The following is a 20,244-nucleotide window of genomic DNA, read 5'->3' on the forward strand; positions in this document are numbered from 1 at the left end:
ATTTTGGTGAGTAAAGGATTTTCAAACTATAACTAAATATTAATTAAACCATCAAATCATAATGTAGACAGAGTAGGCCTATATAGGCTTATGTTGTCATTATTCTTTTATTATTCAGCTTTAACGTCACTTTAATGCCAAATTGTGTAAAGAAGTGGTGAAACAAATCCTGCAGAGCCTTTAACTTAATTTTCCTAATTGCCAAATACCCGTCATAATTTAGAATTTATTTATTAATTTAAGAAAGACATAATTTTATGGGTGTGTTGGCCAATTTAAAGGCTAAGTGTATGTGCCTAGGTCTATTAAGAGTGCTGAGATGTTACTATGTTACAGAGGACTTATTCTGTTTATTTGTTCCAATTTCCAAGTGATATATAGCCTACGTTTTGTTTTGAATAAATTGCTAAAACATGTTCAGATCACATTGATAGAAAACGCGAGCAAAAAGCATCCCTGTGTGCACGGCCCTTAAGTAATAACAATAACACACTTTCAGTTTTAATCCACAAATTGACAAAAGTTAATCTGTTTTGAATCTTGACCACAGCATGTGCAGAAACAACTAATGGTGCCCATAACAACGACAAATGGATCACAAATGTATTTAAATCGGTTAAGAAATCGGCACACGTCACTTGTTCAAAGTAGTTTTAGACATGATATGTCATTTAGACAAGACATGTGAATATAAGGCGTCACTGTGGTGCAGTGGGTAGCACGATCGCCTTACAGCTAGAAGCTCACTGTTTCGAGCCCCAGCTGGGTCAGTTTCCATTTCTATGTGAAGTTTGCATGTTCTCCCTGTGTTTGTGTGGGTTTCCTCCGGATGCTTGGGTTTCCTCCAAAAACATGCGCTATAGGTGAATTGAACAAGCTATGTTATGTGTAGTGTATGTGTGTAAATGAGTGTGTATGAGTGTTTCCCAGTGATGGGTTGCGGCTGGAAGGGCATCCGCATGTGTAAAACATATGCTGGATAAGTTGGTGGTTCTGCTGTGGTGACCCATGATTAATTAAGGGACTAAGAAAATAAATGAATGAAAGAATGAATGAAAATAAAAAGAAATAACCAGATACAGTACAAGCCGCACAGAGCGATTACAAGTAAAAACACAATTAAATACATATTTTACATGCTAGAGAAAACAAGGAGGCAACCATTTTAAACTCACTTACAGCTTGAGTTCCGGAGGAAGAAGAAATTGGTCTATATGAACTGTGTACTGGCAGAATATCTGACAACATCCCTTACATATTTTCACCCAATAGTCTTGCTAATTCTTCCTTTAACAAACGGCCAGCAAATCCCCTGTTGCAGGGTAGGTTATTGCATTAATCATCAGAATGTTCACTCATTAATATTAACTCATCTTCAGTCATGATTTCCATACTCACTTGCACTCCGCTAGAGTTTAAAGGGAAAGACATGTTTACGTTTGTACCTGATTCGGCACTTCCTATATGATATTGCATAGTGTCAATGTCGATACGAACATAGGAAAGATCCAAACGAATGACGAATCATTTAAATTAAAGTCGGCTCTTTTTTTAACTATATTTTTAAACAAGGTGCACTTTCAGATTTAAACCTCTACTGGATGTTTTTGTTCACTTAAAGCTGTGTTGCACACTGCATGGAAGGTAATTTTCAAAAACCCATGATAGGGGCTCTTTAATATAAATTGTCTTTATTAGAACACAATTCTAATATCCATGTGTCTGTATTTTTATTTGCTAACAGCATTTTTTAGGAGCTCAGACGTAAATGCAGTTCGAAATGCAAATCGATTCATTGTTTGTCTTTCTTTTTTAAAGTAGCAACAAGTCAAACAATCTTATCTTAGACTTACAAGACCTTGTTAGCTTCTGAAGTAGCCCAGAGGAAATGATGTCATGTAATACATGGTGAATGTGAGAGTGGCCCAGCTTTAATTGAATTAATGAGTCCTTGTAAACGAATTAGTGAGCGAGTGCAGTCAATATTCCCAGTCAATCACCTTGAATATAGTGAACAAGATACCCCAGTCTCTCTGACCTCACAGAAACAAGCGCATAATTTAGTTTGCTCTCTTGACTTTATATACTAATTTATTTAACATGAAATTAAACTTGAACGTCTTTATATTGTTAATAATGCCATATTATGCACATCGTTGATGCATGTTATTGCCATAGTGTTTCTGTAATATAAGAACTCACTAAAACTACTTTTTTTTAAACTGAAGCGTGCGCAAGGAAACATAATATTAACTGCTCATTTTAAAGTCTAATTTTCAAGATCCAATTAAATCCACATGGACATGAATTATTTCATGCTGGATAATAAGTGAAATGTGTAACAAAATGCTGTATCATGTCATCTCTGAAGACCTAATTTGAAGCAAATGATGTCTCTGTTGTCTTTGTAGAGCTGATTTACCAACTGGAACTGTTCTGTTTACATTCGTACATTTGGCAGATGCTTATATACAACGTTTTACATGTAATAAGATGATTTTGCTGCTAATTGAACATGGCTTTGCTGTACTGTTGGTACTCTGATTATTTTTGTTCAGTAGTTCAGTTTAATTGAATCATTTTATTTGTTCATTTTCTTTTTGGCCACAGAGGAATGAACCGCCAACTTATCCAGCATATGTTTTGTGCAGCGGATTCCCTTCCAGCTGCAACCCATGTCTGGGAACCATCCATAAATACAACACAACACGGCCAATTTAGCAGACCCAATTCACCTGTACAACATGTCTTTGGACTGTAGTGGAAAGCAAAGCACCCGGAGTAAACCAACGCGAACACAGGAAGAGCATGCAAACTCCACACAGAAACGCCAACTGACCCAGCCGAGGCTTGAACCAGCGACCTTCTTGCTGTGAGGTTACAGCACTACCTACTGCGCCAGCGCGTCACTTGAATCATTTTATTACACTACATTACACAAGATTTTGTAATGTTCAAATGCGCCTACCTAAATATAAATAGTTACAGTTCTTGACACCAGTTAGCTACAAACAAAAAAATAGGTATCATTGGAAACTTTGAACTTTACTATCAGCTTTTTTCAGAAATAATCTCCTGGTCACTTCAAACAATCTCTCAAACCCCCTTCAGCAAAGGAAAACTTGCAGTTAATTTTTTTTGTTTGTTTGTTTTTTTTTTTTTTGCAAACCAGCTGCTTTGCCGTTAGCTTGAAATGTTAGCATAAAGCTGTGCAGGGCTACTGGTGCGTTGCGTCACATACTGTAATGGTTGACAGGTCACTGAAACATTGACAACACACAGAGTGCAATAAAACAACATTGTGTCCAATAGATGAATACACGTCACCATATGTCGAAAGAATCATGCAGCCATTGGCTAAATCCTCCATCAGTTAAACTAGGATGTGTAAACTACTGGCTAGTGGCTCACAGATACAGTGTGCATATGCAGAACATCAAAACGCTTGAAAGTTTTGTTTAGATTTTGACTTTTTATTCAGTTTGTGGTCTCAATTTATCTTTAACACTGTAAGCTATGACATCGACTTGCTTTTTACTACAAAGATGCCGCTTTCATGTGTAAGTAACATGGTAAACAATGTAAACAACAGAGCTCTCTGCAGCTCTCAAATGATCGCCCACTGAAGCTAAGCAGGGCTGCGCCCGGTCAATACCTGGATGGGAGACCACATGGGAAAGCTAGGTTGCTGCTGGAAGTGGTTTTAGTGAGGCTCATCCTGTGGTCTGTGTGGGTCCTATGGCCCCAGTATAGTAAAGGGGACTTCATACTGTTCAGATGAGACATTAAATCGAGGTTCTGACTCTCTATGGTTGTTAAAAAAAACAGGATGTCCTTTGAAAAAGAGTAGGGGTTTAATTGTGGCAACCTGGCCAAATTTGCCATCACTCTGTCTCCTCTCCATCAGCTAGTGTATGGTGTGCGGTTTGGCGCAATATGGCTGCTGTCGCGTCATCCAGGTGGATGCTACACAATGGTGGTGGATGAGAAGGTTCCCCCCAATAATGTGTAAAGTGCTTTGTCTAGAAAAGCGCTATATAAATGTAAGGTATTATTATTATTAACTGGTATTCAACAGAAACGGTGACATAAACAAGTGAATATCTATTCATAATTCAACACTATTGTGTCGGTGGACTAAAGGTACGGTGGCTAGGAAGTGCAAAACAACATTACAAAATGTGTAACACTTTTACAAAGCTCGAGACAAATTTACATTTTGAAAAACATTTTTACCTATCATAAGACACAATTACAGAGGATAAACAATTTTACCAAGAATGAAACAAATGTACATTTTAGGAAAAAATTAACAAGACGCAAAACATCTATACTAGTCCCGAAACAAATTTACAATGACAGATTCTTTACGGAAATGAAATGTACCACACACCGGAAGTGATGCCGAATATACCATACACTGGAAAATATCAGCTTGTGTGTGAATTTGAAGACACAGCTTAACATGAGTCTACAACTATAATCATGGTTTGACCAACTGCAATAAAACATCATCAGAGCTATTCTGAGAAAATATCAACAAGAGAGTATGTAGAAACATGCAAATGCAAGTACATGGAAATAAAGTTAACACGAGTCCACAACCAAAGCACAACATATGTTGACTAATAAACATATCAAAACCAGCCTCATTGCTTAGTCCTGAATAGCTCAGTTAGACAGGTCGATGAATACTTGTGCTGAACCTTTTGACCTGGGTTTGAATCCCGTTGATGACATGTCAATTATAATTATTTCTTTACATTAATTTTGGTTGTATTCTGTTCTGCCACACAGATATTAAAATCAATAATGTTTACAATGACACTGACAAGTAATAAGAATATTTATTTGGTATGGGCGTGCTTTGTTGCTGTGAAAAAGTGATGAATCTGCCAATCTGCAAACGTGAATAGTTTAAATCTGGAAAGGGTCACCAGTTAAACTGTAACACCAACTTCGTTCAGTTTACTTTTAAGAGTCCTCAAGCGTATGTATACACCATGTAGACTTGACATCATGTCTATGATAACAGTGTATGAGTGGCCCTCGTTAAAATATTGAACACATTGATGCAGTATGTCTGGTGTTTCTGTCTGGTCCGCGTCCTTTAGAAACTCCAAACACTGACCCCACGTAAAGCAAAACCGCGTTAAGCTGCTCATGTTCGGTCACTATAAACTTTATTTACGCCATTTATATGCGCTCACCACCAATGACAACAACAATGACCCTGCATCACTTCCGGTGTGTGGTACATTCCACGTCACTTCCGGTGTGTGATACATTCCCTTTCTGTTAGGAATCTTTGATTGTAAATTTGTTTCAGGACTGGTAAAAGTGTTTTGCATCTTGTTCATTTTTTTTTCTAAAATGTACATTTGTTTCTTCCTTGGTAAAATCGTTTTTCCTCTATGATTGTGTCTGATGATAAGTAAAAATGTTTTTCAAACGTTTTTAAAAGTGTTTCATGTTTTGTAATGTTGTTTTGCACTTCCTGGCCACCGTACAAATGTGCTCTATGGGATGTTGTTCTGTGGACTCTTACCTTTCAGAATAAACCGTGATGTACAGCAATGAATGCATGTGTGTCTTGATATCATGATAATATCCACTCCATATCCAATAAGCTTTTTCTGTACAACTTACACAAGTGAAGTTTCATAAACTAATTTTGAGAGGAGCACGTGATATGATTGAGCACCGCTGGCCACTCATCCGTAATCAGTAATAATCCAATCAGAATGATCCTAGCTTAAAATAAATAGATCACTTTCTCTTTATTGCACTATCTTCGTTTTGGAAGAATCCCCCCTTCCACCCCATCTCCTCCTTTTTCTCCCCTTCTAAAGGGGGAGCGATCGAGACCTACCTGATCTCGGTTCTCCTGATATGCTTCTAGACCAAATATCTCCGAGCTCAGGGTTCTCTCCCGGGACAGCATGCTAAGTGCCAAGCATATCTAAGTGGGAACTCTTGAAATATAGCAAATACATTCTTCATAAGCTTTCAATTGAAAAACAACTAGCCGCAGTGGCTGCTTGAGGGTTGTAACTTTAGACTGATTTGTAGTTTGTCAAGATTACGCATGCTCTTTTTGGTTTTCTATTCATAAACACTGACAGTTGGTTCACGTCATAACTCTGGCTAAGAGTTTAAGAGCTATATCTTTACAGTTAATATTATAGCTATCCTGCTAGGTGTAAACAGGCCTTTACCCTGAAGCAAACATGCCAATTTCAGCAGCAATGGGAGACTAAATGTGAAATAGAGACAAACATGAAGTCAAAAGTCTTCTTGTTTCTGTCGGCAGTGGCCTGAGGGGGATCCATTGACAGCTTTATTTCACCACACAATCTTAGCCGCCCTTGGCTCATCTCAAAGCCCTTGTCCTTCCAGAAAGACAATTTAGAGGTGCTGCCTCAAAACTGACCCGGGATGTCGGCAAACTGTCATGATTATCGCAAAACCAAACACTGCCTTGGGAAAGGAGGGGCTGTTTTTTCAGTTTGTTTACCTAAAGGCTCAAAACACACGTGGCTAATATCTCTGTGTCAAGTTTGATTCTCTCTGTATTGTTCTCACAGTTGTCCCCATGATAATATTTGAATATGATTTTCTGTTATGGTTGCCATGGTGACTGAAGCAGGGTCTCTGTGTGTGCCAGTTGCCATGCAGTGGTTTGTTAGAAAGAATTTAAACAGCACCACATGCTTTCTAAAAAACACACAGATCTAAATCTCGGCTAGTTTACCCCCTTATACCAGACCCACATGTTCATTTTGTGGCCTTTCGATTTGTCTGGCACTTGCACTTTTTAATCTACTGACCTTGTCTCTGATAATGCATGTATGTCTCTTGCCCTCTTGGCGCAGGTGGGCATGACTCACAAAATGGGCTTACTTTTGACACAAACTCACACACACACATGCTTTCATTTACTGAAAATGTGTGCCGTGAATCAGAGATGTTCTGCCAGGTGCAGTGATGACGTTAAAGCCAACACACAAAAAAGCTGTGTGGGTTCATTGATTGGGACATCATGATCTGTATTGATTGAGAAGTCAGAAAGCTCAGCGGCTGGATTTTCTCATCTGGCTGTGTTGAACAGTAATGAGAACAAGATAATGGAAAACATGTACAACCTCTTGTCTGTTGCACAGGCTGCAAATATAATGAACTGAATGGAGATGTGATAAATATTCATTAGGCAATTGTCAAAATCAAGCTTCATAAAAGATCCTAATTTGTCCCATGTTATGAATTGATTTGAGGAGTGAAACAGTTTGAAATGAGGAATTATAAGCGGTGGAGGTGTGTGGAAGGCAATCAAGGCCAGAAAGTCTGTTTGAACATGTTAAGGCAGCTGAGTAAACAATGTTGATCATTTTCAAGGGGCAATTTTTTATGAAAAACAATACAAAGTCTGATGTTTGCATACTTTTTCTAACCCAGGCTCATTCTGAAAACGTATACCGTACACTTTTCTGGAGAGAGCAAAATGCGTCCCAGGAGCTCCGTTTTTTTTTTGAAGTTTTTGTTTTCGCAAACCCACCAGAGGCCGCTGTGTTCGCTTTTTCAAATCTCAAATTTCTCAGAAAAACAGCCTCTGCTGTTTTCACGTAAATCCACTAGAAGCTGCTATCGACTGACTAACTTACTGAATGACTGACTGATTAAATGACTCAACCTCCTTTTTTCCCTAAACCCAACCAATAGTTTTCTAAAAGCACAGATTGACTCCCCCACCCACTTCCCTAAACCCAACCGACAGTTTAAAAAACAATCCAGAAAAAGAAAAATCCTTGCATTAGCCTGATTTTTACAACGTTTTCAGATCTTACCACACTCTCACCATGTTATTAGTGGCGTAGCGGACGGGTCCGCAGGGCACGCTCCGCGGGGGGGATTCCACCAAAAATGAATATTTTTCTCAGACTCCTTTGTTTATGTTGAGATATTTCACTTTAAAGACCAGGAAAAGGACTTATTCTTTGCCATAAAAGTTATATAATTGAACATACACACAGGAGCCTGATAAAAATGCTCATTTTAGTGGAAAATTTCAGATGGCATTTAGAGGTTTTTGCATGTAAACACTTCATATATTGCTTTTATTGCAAATAGCCTGCAACAACAACTTTAAATTCAGTAATCATTTATTCATTCATTTTCCTTCACCTTAGTCCCTTTATTTATCAGGGGTCGCCACAGCGGAACGAACCACCAACTTATCCAGCATACCTTTTTATGCAGTAAATGCATCTAGTCGCAACCCAGCACTGTAAAACATCCATGCACTCTCAGTCACACACATACACTGGCCAATTTAGCTTATTCAATTTACCTGTGCTGCATGTCATTGGACATGTGTGGGAAACCAGAAAACCTTCAGAAATCATTTTAAAGTAAATTAACATAAGTAATCTTAAATGATAAAATATGATTTATTTCTCTAAAGAGTGAGCTAGCATTGCTAGCAAAATGAATGGCTAGTTTTCCAGTACTGAGAATTGTGCTGCACAAAAGGTCTTTCAGTGAATGTAGCCTTTACTGTAGCTCTGATGTGCTTTGTTTAGAGGCATTATAGGCATCTTTCAAAGCACTTCGAGTCTGTTTGATCCTTTTATGCAGATGTGTTGAATGAGAGCTGCTTTTATTTAACTGCCTACTTTGTGATATACGTTTATATTTACCCAGACGAACTCCTGCAGTACAAAATCAGTACTGACAGCATAAAAAGCATTGATCTTAAGTTATTTAGATGCATTTTGGTTCAGCTGGAAAAATGGCTCGATATGATCCATTCCTTATGAAAGACAGTCATCTCTTAATGAAAAGCTTACGCAAAGGAATCAATGCTGTGCTCGGAGTAGTGCGGTCAATGTGGTTGTGTTGGCGAGACATTTAGATTAGCATGTGACTCAGACTTCCTCTCACCCAAGGGGGCTCAAATCTCATTTCACATATTTTATCGACTCAATACGTCTTGTGCGGTGGGATGCAGTTCAGACATAGTACCCCAGAGACAAGATGAGAGACTGACAATTTTGACACCTTGACAATCACACATACAAAAGCACACACATTAACACACACACATTTATAGACGCTTATCTCTTGAGAGAAAATGTGTCCGTGTCCATTTGCATTTAGCAGAGTGACAGTTTATCGGGACTGTGAAGGTGTCGGCTCATGTCAAATGCCTGAACACAAGGGAATAACGCTGGAATTTTAACCACAGGTCATATTAAACGTGAAATTTATATGCCGTTTATTATTTCAGAGCTTGAGGATTTATGTATTAAAGCTAGGCTGTGTTATTTATGAAACCGCTCCTGTCATCCTTTTCATTTTTTGCTACAATGATTTAGCAGTGGCTAAAATCCTTAAATTTGATGTGTACATTGATAAAAGTGTTTTTGTTTCTGTTTCAAAATTATTTATATTGTATATTTGTGACTATGCATAGCATTAGATATGTGGGTATGTCATCATGCTATTGTTGATTGTTTAGTACAGTATAGTGACCTATTTTTTGGATCCAAACTTTCTATTTAGTGGTAGAAATTGCAGTGAAATCTCACTTATGATAATCTTAAATTATAACAGTTCGACTGTGAGACAAGACAACAAAAATTGGACTTGTCTCAAATAACTGACATTTGTTCACCTTAATTTATTGACTTACACCTTACTAGTTCCATGTTGGACCGCCTTTTACCTTCAGAACTGCCCTAATCCTTTGTGGCATAAATTTAACAAGATACTGGAAATATTCCTCAGAGATTTTGGTCCGTGTTGACATGATAGCATCACACAGTTGCTGCAGATTTGTGGGCTGCACATCCATGATGCCAATCTCCTGTTCCACCACATCTCAAATGTGCTCTATTGGATTGATATCTGGTGACTGTGGAGGCCATTTGAGTAGAGTGAACTCATTGTCATGTTCAAGAAACCAGTCTGAGATGATTCACGCTTTATGTCATGGCGCATTATCCTGCTGGAAGTAGCCATCGGAATATGGGTACACTGTGGTCATAAAGGAATCGGCATGGTCAGCATCAATGATGTGGCATTGACACGATGCTCAATTGGTACTAATGGGCCCAAAGTGTGCCAAGAAAATATCCCCTCACACCATTACACCATCACCATCAGCTTAAACCGTTGATACAAGGTAGGATGGATCCATCCTTTCATGTTGTTGATGCCAAATTCTGACCCTCCCATCCAAATGTCACAGCAAAAATCGAGACTCATCAGATTAGGCAACGTTTTTCCAATCTTCTATTGCCCAACCTAATTGAGACTATGCAAATCGTAGCCTCAGTTTCCTGTTCTTAGCTGACAGGAGTGGCACCTTGTGTGGTTTTCTGTTCCTGTAGCCTATCCGCCTCAAGGTTCGACATGTTGTGCGTTCAGAGATGCTCTTCTCCATATCTCGGTTGTTACAGTTTGTCTTTCTATCAGTTTGAACCAGTCTGGCCTTTCTCCTCTCACTTACTGCATCAACAAGGCATTTGCACCCACAGAACTGCTGCTCACTGGATATTTTCTCTAATCCGGCCATTCTCTGAAATCTCTAGAGATGGTTGTGTTTAAAAAACCAGGTAGATCAGCAAATTATTTTAATGTTTTTAAAATACTCAGACCAGCCTCTCTGGCATCAACAACCATGCCACATTCAAAGTCACATAAATCACCTTGGTTCTCCATTCTACTGTGCATTTTGAACTGCAGCAGATCGTCTTGACCATGTCTACATGCCTAAATGCATTGAGTTGCTGCCATGTGATTGGCTGATTAGAATTTTGCGGTAACGAGCAGTTGGACAGGTGTACCTAAAAAAGTGGCCAGTGAGTGTATAGTTATATGTGTATACACATTTGTGTGTATTTGGGTTTTTTTTGTTTGTGATGATTTTTGTTTTGTTTAGATGTGATTTTATATAAAAGCATAGCCTGGGATAAGGGCTTCCAACTACATCCTGTATGCTATATAGACTATTTACATGACAATGGTTGTCAATGTGTACCATATTTGAGTGTACTTTCCCTATTAAATTCACAATGATTTTTTTCAATGAACTATCCAAAAACCACCAGAACAGCGTTATATATTGTACATTCTTTATCCCACATGTTTCGAAGAATGTTCAAATGCAGAGAAATAAACAGTTTTAACTAGTGACACACACCCTTGGTTTTGTTGTGAAGAAATGTTGTGCTTTTCATATCGACAGCTTTCAATTTTGCTTCATACTATCATAATGATAATCCGTTTTAAATACTTCAGCTGCTCTTCTCCATTCAGTCCTGTAGAGTGTAATGAAGATAACAAATCCCACAATTCCACACTCAGTCAGAGCATCAAATATGTCTTTGTTTGTTGTGAATATGCACCCTCTAGTGGCAAAAATTACACGCTTTTCCTTTAAACAAATAGGTAAACACTGGTTGTAAACTCAAAGCAATAGTCAAACTAATGTTGGTGGGTTGAGTGGTTGCCTGGCATGTAATAATCATAGCCCTATTTAATTAGAGATACTATTATACTAAGTGTATTAAGTTCTTTGAGTTCATTAAAAGTTCAACAATCCAATGGCATGATAATCAGATTATGATTAACTCACATTTATCCTTTGTCCCATAGAGAACCATGAGCACTGTGGAGGAGGAGCCGGACCACATGATACCATGAAGAGAAGCCTGCAGGTCCTGCCCCACCAGCTGCTGAGTGAGTCTCGCATTAATCAAGCCTTTTAATACTCATAAGCCATTTATTGCTTTTTAAGCTCCAGTTAGTTATGGTGGCCAACAATGGACACTAATGTCCCAGAAGCTCCTTGGAATCCTTTAATGGAATACACAACGAAGAGTTTAAAAGATCTCAAATTAAAAATCAAATAAATCTGGATATAGATTGATATTCGGTCACAGATCATTTAAGGTACAATTCTTGTTATCAGCAAACTATTAACTATGAATTTTGGCCTGAGAAACTCTTATTTACTGTTTATTAATAATTATTACGGTAGTAGCTGGGTTTAGGTATTCGGTAGGACTAGAGATGTTGAATAAGAGTCATGCAAAATGTGTACTAATAAAAAGGCAATATCTTAATAATAATTAATTATGTAATAATACACTAGTTAATAGTGAGAATCTGTCCTTAAACTAAAGTGTTGATCTAATATGTAATACAAATTATGTAATCAGATTACAAATATGTATGTAGCGCCCACTTCCTATTTTATGGGAAGGGCCCTGGATTCTAAATAATTAGAACAGAACACTTTATAGTTTAACCCCAAAAACCAACCCAAGCTCATTCTGAAAACGTAGTCCCGCAGACGTTTCTGGAGACAGTGGAATACGTCCCGGGGGGTACGTACGGCCGCGTTTATTTTTTTCAAGTGAACGCTGCGGGGCGGTGTGACGCTGTTCCCTTTCGCGCTTGCCTTATCTCCTTGTGGAGGGCTTCCCTGCTGCAACCCGTTTGTCCACTCAGCTCAGCGTGTACGTCGGCAGGCTCGAGATACGGAGAGTGGTCGACAACGGTGACCGGTTTCGAGTCCGGGGAAGAGCAGCTCCAGCAATCAGGTAGGACAAAAACAGAATCCCAAAAATTAAGTGAACGAGTTTCGTGACAGGGTGAGAAAGCGGTGATCCGAAAACGCGGTGGAATAAAAAAAATCAGGGCTTTTATTTTTTGGACGGCTTTTGTGAAATGTTGCTCGGGTTTAGGGAAGCGAGCGGGCAGGCGGGTCGATCGGTAAAATTGGTTGGGTTCAGGGAAGGAGGAGGGCGAGTCGGCCGATTGGCCGGTCGCGCAGTCAATCATCCGGTCAGTCGGACAGCGGCCTCCAGCGGGTTCACGCGAGTTCGCACCCGCGAGTGGCGTCTGAGGTGCGAAAAAGCGCGCAACAGCGGCCTCTCGTGGATTTGCGAAAACAAAAACTGCAGTCGTACGTACCCGCCGGGACATATTCCGCGGTCTCCAGAAACGTCCGCGGGACTACGTTTCCACAATGAGCCTGGGTTGCCAAAAACCAACCCACAACACGATACCAATTAATATAAATAATAAACACAACCAATCTGGAAAAAAAAATCACCTTACCAAATTTACGTAAATACAACTGTAACACCTCTATGTATGTAAGGTGTTACACTGAGGGAGTTCACAGAATTTCAATTTCAAACATACTGAAATTTCAAAACTACATGAGCCTGTTTTTTTCTTTCTTTCTTGTTTGATTTCTCTACATGTAAATATAGCCCACACAAACAAAAACAATTAATGTACACAACTAAGCAGTCATAAGTCTGTTTAAATGATATAGATGGTGAGGTGAATAATATTTAGATGGTTTGAGTGCTTCCCAGAGATGGGTTGTGGCTGGAAGGGCATCCGCTGCGTAAATACTTGCTGGATAAGTTGGCGTTTCATTCTGCTGTGGCGACCCCGTATTAATAAAGGGACAAAGTCAACAAGAAAATGAATGAATGAATGGTTTGAGTGCAATGCAATTATATCCACATCCTCTCTCTGGGAAAAACAATAGAGCAATGAGGAATTAGAAGTCACTGACTGTCATTCCAAGTCTAAGAATATAGTTCACTTCGCGATGTTTCACACTTTCTGGAAAAACCATTAATAACCATAAAGTTTGCTGAAACCCAATCAACGATCACCATGTAGTCCATTGAAAGTATGTAGGAATGGCTGATGTGAAACTGACGTTTCAACACAGTGTCGAGATCCTGAAGCACAAGTGTTTCAAAACACTGCACCAAAGAATGATCCGAAACACCCAGATCACGTGACTAAAGTGTTTCAAACACCTGGTCACGTGACTAAAGCGATTCAAAGCATTGATCATTTCAGAAGCGTTTCAAGACCTGGAGAATCTGCATTTGACCGACAGGGTCAGAAATAAGCTCCTGTCTCATATGGCCTAGTGGACCTTGCGTGTGCATGCTGTTACTTGTTTCAAATGACTTTTGTGTTCAAATCCCAACTTGTACAAATACTCCAAAACCATGATTTTATGTATTTTAATAATGTTACTGTTTTATGGTGTAGTCTAGATAGGATACAGCTGCGGATACGCCATCAATTTAGCGTCATTTTTTTAACACTGTAAAACAATAATTAATTTTTTTCACAGTACTGTGATAGTTGGGTTTAGGTTTTGGGTAGACATTAATAAAATACAATGGGAAATTTAATTAATAATATAAATAATTCTTGTTAACTTCTGGCCACAACCGTGTCTGATCTAGCAACAGCCCTGTTTTATGACCAAAACAAGACATATTTATTCACAAAGTCTTTATTCGGATGTCAGACCAATGTTGAAACAAAACGATACAAGAACAAAACATTTCAAACTGCTATTAAAGCATTTCAAAATAGCTGTACCAGCCTGGATTTGAACTCACTATGACTGCGTGGTAGTCAGGAACTCTAACCGCTCAACTAAATCAGTTAATGGTTCAATCCTGCAAAGTGGGGTTAAATACCTCAGTTTGCTCAACTGTTCTTTGCTGAAGCTGTTTCAGTGCAATACATAAAAAATGACCAGTAGGTATCACTGTAGGGTGGGGTTTCGAAACATTTTGAAGCTTCGACACATTTGCTTCAACTGTTTCAGTGTTTCATGAAGCCTCACTTTGCCCACCACTACAATCACCACATCTAAAAACCTCCAGGACAATAGGTCCTGTATTTGAGCAGCAACAATAATGTTTTATAAATAAAAAATTAAAAATTTCAGAACCAGAATGGGTTGGTAGCCTTTGTTCACCATGCTGTTCCCTCTACCAAACACAACTCATTTTCTCTATGGTAACCTGGAATATATCCAGTTATCACTCCCCTCTAGCTCAGCTTAGTGGCTCGTAGTAACATTGCAACCCCTGCTTTTGCCACCACAAGGAACAAAAACGATAATTATCAAAGCATGTAAGGTTTGTTCATTACACAATAAAGCAACAAATGTATACAAGTGAAAAAATAAAGCTTTTTGTTTTCCTCTTTTTCCAAACTCAATGAAAAGAATGAGAAGCATTTGTGGGGATCTCCAACTTAGCAGCTAATGTTGTATTTAGTGAACATAGTGCAATCAATTCAGTGGGCGGAGAAACCGCACTCCTATGTCACATTGCGGTGGCCCTGAAAATCCTTGGGATTTTGAATCTATTTTAACGTCAGGAAATTGAAAAAAGAGGTTTACTGTGTTTATATCACTCTAATATGACAGTGGACACACTACACATACTGTACAGACAGTTCTGAACAATCAGCTTACAAAAGTTGATTTTCATCATTGTTGCCCTTTAAATATTTTAATCATATTTTTATTTTTTAAATGTTTAACTAAATCACTTTCTATACAAAAAATATGCGCGAAATACGTCCCAAGATATATAATTTTTGCGTATTTCTGCAGTTTTTTTTCTCACGAATCCATGAGAGGCCACTGTGTGTGCTTTTTTGCATCTCAAATGTCTCTCGCGAGTGCTGTTCACGCCTGCAATGTTCTTGCATAAACTCACCAGAGGCCGCTGTCTAACGACCGTCTGTCTAACTGACTGAATGATTGACTGGGCGACCGGCCAATCAGCTGACCCACCCTCCTCTTTCCCTGAACCCAACCAGTTTTACCGATTGACCCGCCCGCCCGCTTACTTCCCTAAACCCCACCGACGGTTTACAAAAGCCATCCAGAAAAAGAAAAGCCCTGGTCTGATTTTTACCATGTTTTCGGATTTTACCACATTCTCACCCTGTTATGAACTTGTTCACTCTATTTTTTGAATTCTGTTTTTGTCTTACCTGATTTCTGAAACCACTCTTTCCTGTACTCAAACCCAGTCATTGTGGTAAGCTCCTCTCTGCGTCTCATGTCCACAGACGTACACGATGAACTAACTGGACAAACTGGTTGCTGTGGGAAAGCTCTCCACACGGAGGTAAGCGGTCAGTCCGTAAGCGCAAAAAGGAATGACATCATACTGCCCCGTAGCGTTCGCTTAAAAAATTAAATGCAGCCATACGTACCTTTAGGCTACAGAATTCGCAGTCTCCAAAAAACGTCAACGGGACTACGTTTTCAAAATGAGCCTGGGTTGTTTAATAATAAGTTGCCTAACTAATTATTATTAATTATTATTAATAATAACAAGTTGCTTAACTAAGCAAACTTGCTAATTAAAATAGTTGAGACGTCTGCTGTAGACGTTAGAAGAGCATTATTGTTATGTTTGCTTCTTATTCAGAACACTCGCAGAATATTAGTATTTGCAACACGCCCTTGATATCAGTCTGGTTGAGATCCAACATGAACGTGTGAAATGCATCAGGAACATAAGGTCAGACAGAGAAGACTTCCTCTGCTGTAGAACAACTTTAAACAGAGATTTCATCATCACGGCAAATTCTGTTAGACTCCATGCTCACAGAAATCCAACATGAATGTTAACGTAACCTCTGACACCAGTCGATAAAATTCAGTGGAAAGTACTTTTCAGACTCAGGTGGATTGTAGCCGTTCTTTCAACATGATCTCAATGGAGTTTGTCTGGGATTTGTCTTTTTTCTTTTTCAGCACTTTGAGAGATTGAGGTCACTTTTTGATTTGAATGTTTGGAGTTTTTGGCAGCTGAGCCCTGTCTGACTTGAGCTATATTGGGACACTGAAGACCACTGCTGTTCTGGTGTCTCTAGAAATTGGTCCAAATACACTGTATGAAATCACATCATAATCACATTCACACACAAAGCATAAATACTATTCAATTCAATTCATGTTTATTTATTTAACAAATTTACAATGTAGATTGGGTTAAAACAGCTTAACATAGTAGTTCTAGTAAATTGAAATTGTATCTATCCAGGCCGCCCTTTGCTTATAAATGTAAGTCTGTTCTGTGCTTTTGCTTTGTTTAGGCATGAAAACACTTTAAAATAAACATAAAAAATGGTAGGATTCCCTTTCCTTTTCATTACGATTGTCGTCGCCCATAGTGTTAAATAGATAGCATTTCCCAAATGGATTCTGTACACGTGATGTGAAGCAGAGCGAAAGTCTGGGTTTTAAGTGTGTGTGTTTGAACAGACATATACACAATAATAATAACATCTAAAGATGTCGATTTTGGTGGGGTTTTTTTAAACACTACAAATTTTGTCCTAAATGAGCATAAAAAGTTTGGAAAGCAATGGAATGCTTTCATTATAACGTTAGATGTGTTCATTTTTAAAGTGACACCTCTGATAGTTCATGTAATCAAACGTAAAATCCTAATAAATGAGATTCATTTGTTTGGGAGGGTTGTTGGTGGTGATATCCCTTATGGTGGGCATATCCCTTATTTTCACATCCCAGTGTTGACAGGTATGATCATCCCTGGCAATGTCTGACACCGGCGCATACATATTGTAATAGATGTGCCAGGCACGAAAGCTTGACAGGCGTAGCAACAGCAACTAAGGAGGGCGGGATTAGCAAAGGGTCAATTAGAAGGGGACGTTCACTTGGTTTTGGACAGAAAGTGTGGTTGTTATGTAACGAGTGCAGTTTATGAGTCATAATTACTGTTGATACTAAACAGTACTGATAACAAGTGCAGTCATCTTTGTCTCTCTGTCAGTTTGTTTGTGTCCTCTGTTTCTATCTGCTCATCTGTAGGAATGGCACCATTTGTTTAATGTAAACGGAATTTAACTCAAAGGCTTTCTCATGCGGTAATGGCGTGATTGCTGTTCTCCCTGAAGTGCAGATGGAATTGTGAGGCTATTTGAATAAAATGGCTTTTGCCTAAATTGGAATTGCTCCTTCAAAAGCCCCAAAGCACCGTTTCTCTGTATCACCATTATTTCATTGTCACAACTATTTTGAGCAGTGACATTACTTATGTGTTCAGAATTTCCTGTTTAAAGTGTTTACTTCCCGTGCAGCCGAAGTAATCTGTAAATGACAGACTTGTATTCGGTAAACAAATTGATTTCTTGGGTGCCCAGTGCATCTCACTTGACCTCCATCTTGATTGGATAAACATCTCAATGTTCAAAGGCATTGCAGAGAACCAAACGCAACCCAAATCACAAACAGGAAGTCAGTATCAGAGGGTGTTATGGTTCCCGCTTTATCTGTTAGCTCACATCTGCACCACCCTGCACCGCCCTCAACACAGGAAGTGCCCATAGCGGCCCGCAATCCTCTGGGGTAACTAGCCCTATCTTTAAAGACCACAACTCCCAAAAGAGACACCGGTAGAATTTATTCATTGGTTGGATTCATTGTTTTGGTTTGGTTCACATTTATAGTTTAAAATAATCCTTTGTGTGAGTGTCAAAGAGAGATTTTATTTAGCATCTCACACTCTTAGTATGACTGTTGAATGACGAAGGAGGGACTTTTTTTGTTTTGTTTTTAAAGCCTGCCATCCAGTGAAAATCAGTCAGTAAAGCGAAATAACAAAAGCTACAAAAACATTTTAGTTTAATACTTTATTATAGTTCTTTAAAGGTTTATTAAATCTTGTACTGTAATTTATTTGGCAAAAGAATCCGCAGTAAAAACCCTTTGGTTTGTTTACAGGCAGTTTCGTCTACCAACCATTAGGAAACATTTGGACAGAATAAGAATTGACAGTGTATTGGCAAATAATCAGATATTTAAAGGTGGTGTATGTAAGTTTTTGACTCTTGTAAAGCATCAAAATATCATAATATGTTAGCAGAAATTTAAGAAACATGCTAAGTGAACATTCTTATTTATGTGAAAAACAATGGTGAAGTCAGATATTCTACTTTGTCTGTAATGTGCCAGAACGACTCTTTGTTTGCAAAATGCGACCTCCAGTGGTGAGTAGCAGACTCTTTAATGAGATGCAGATTCAGAGTTCCAAATGAGATTATTAATAAGCAAATAATATAAATAATATAAACATAAACATTTGGTGAGCAGGTTACATTGTAACCCCGTGTCCTAACAACACACTACGGGATGAGCAATTTGTGGCTGTTTGCACCAGACGAAACACAACAGAAATTTACATACAGCCATTCAGAAGCACAGAATATGCACTCACTCATGAAATGGTAAGATTTATAATCTAATTAATACAAATGAAACCTCTTTAACAACATTAAATGTACATACTGAATCACTGATATGTGTTGGTTTACACTGGGTCACAGTTCTAAAGTTCAATTCCAAATAGTTTATTTTATTGTCAGGATCTGAGGTAAAATCTGCTGCTGCTTTCAGTATTAAGGCAATAAATGTCATGTAAAATGGCATTCAAACTCATGTTGTTGTTGGCATTTAACACTGAATAAAGCACATGAGGTGTACCAGTATCAGGTGTACTTGCTGTGAGGCGACAGCACTACCTACTGCGCCACTGCCTCACCCCAATTCTGAATTTAAATCCAGCAATTAAAATTTTTTTTTGTAAACTTACATTTAATTTAATTACATTATTTTTTATTGCATAAGAGCTTGTTTCTGTCACTGAATTAAAAAGGCAAGTACGGGTATGCATCTTACAATTCAGACTTTTTATGAGATGTAAACTCGGAAATATAAGAAAATAGTATTTCCTTCCTCTGAATAAGACATTAGTCATATAGACATCAGGCAATGGCAAAACTGTGAGTGAGAAAATAAGAATTGCAGTTTATTTTTGCCAATTCTGACTATTATTCTTGTAATTTTTCTTCTATATATCTCACAACTTCTTACAATTTTGTAAATAACTACAATTTGGTAGTTTTTCACATTTTAAACAGGCTGCTATAGAATTGTAAGGTATAAATTATTATTATTTTATTCGCTGGCAGAATTGTACTAAAATTTTATTACAAAAAAAGAAATAAATCTACTGTACTTTTTAAATGTTACTAGCCATGTTTATTTAAACATGTATAAAAAGCTAAAAAAAAATAAAAATCCCAAATGCAAATTAGGTGTTCTACCAACTTTATTAGAGTGTAGTATTGGTAATCTAGGGCCCTATCACCTGGCACAATAAGGCGCAAGACGTGTTTGGCACGATTTGTTGCTTTTTTCAGACCAGTGCAACCTTAATTTTCACATCTGCGCCACATTGTTTAAATAGCAAATCCATTTTGTGGATTCATAGGTGTTTACTGGAAATTAGAACTGAATTTAGAAATAGTTTTGAAACAAATCTTTGTGCTTAACAAACAAATTTAAATATA

General features: G+C 38.2%; 1 protein-coding gene across 8 annotated transcripts in view; it reads left to right on the top strand.

The window, feature by feature from the left end:
* Positions 1–20,244, top strand: part of tmem108 (transmembrane protein 108) — a 130,519-nt gene that overhangs the window by 90,730 nt on the left and 19,545 nt on the right. For 4 of the 8 annotated variants that reach the window (XM_087309281.1, XM_087309280.1, XM_087309285.2 and 1 more), the window contains exon 2: positions 11,659–11,742. In XM_087309281.1, the coding sequence (XP_087165407.1) occupies positions 11,659–11,742 (84 nt within the window). Of the gene's footprint in view, positions 1–11,565; positions 11,743–20,244 lie in introns of all 8 variants that reach the window. The other 4 variants (XM_087309286.1, XM_087309283.1, XM_087309287.2 and 1 more) reach the window with 2 other exon arrangements.

The sequence above is a fragment of the Danio rerio genome, chromosome 24 (assembly GCF_052040795.2).
Source record: "Danio rerio strain M-AB ecotype USA chromosome 24, GRCz13ab, whole genome shotgun sequence".
Lineage (NCBI taxonomy): Eukaryota > Metazoa > Chordata > Actinopteri > Cypriniformes > Danionidae > Danio > Danio rerio.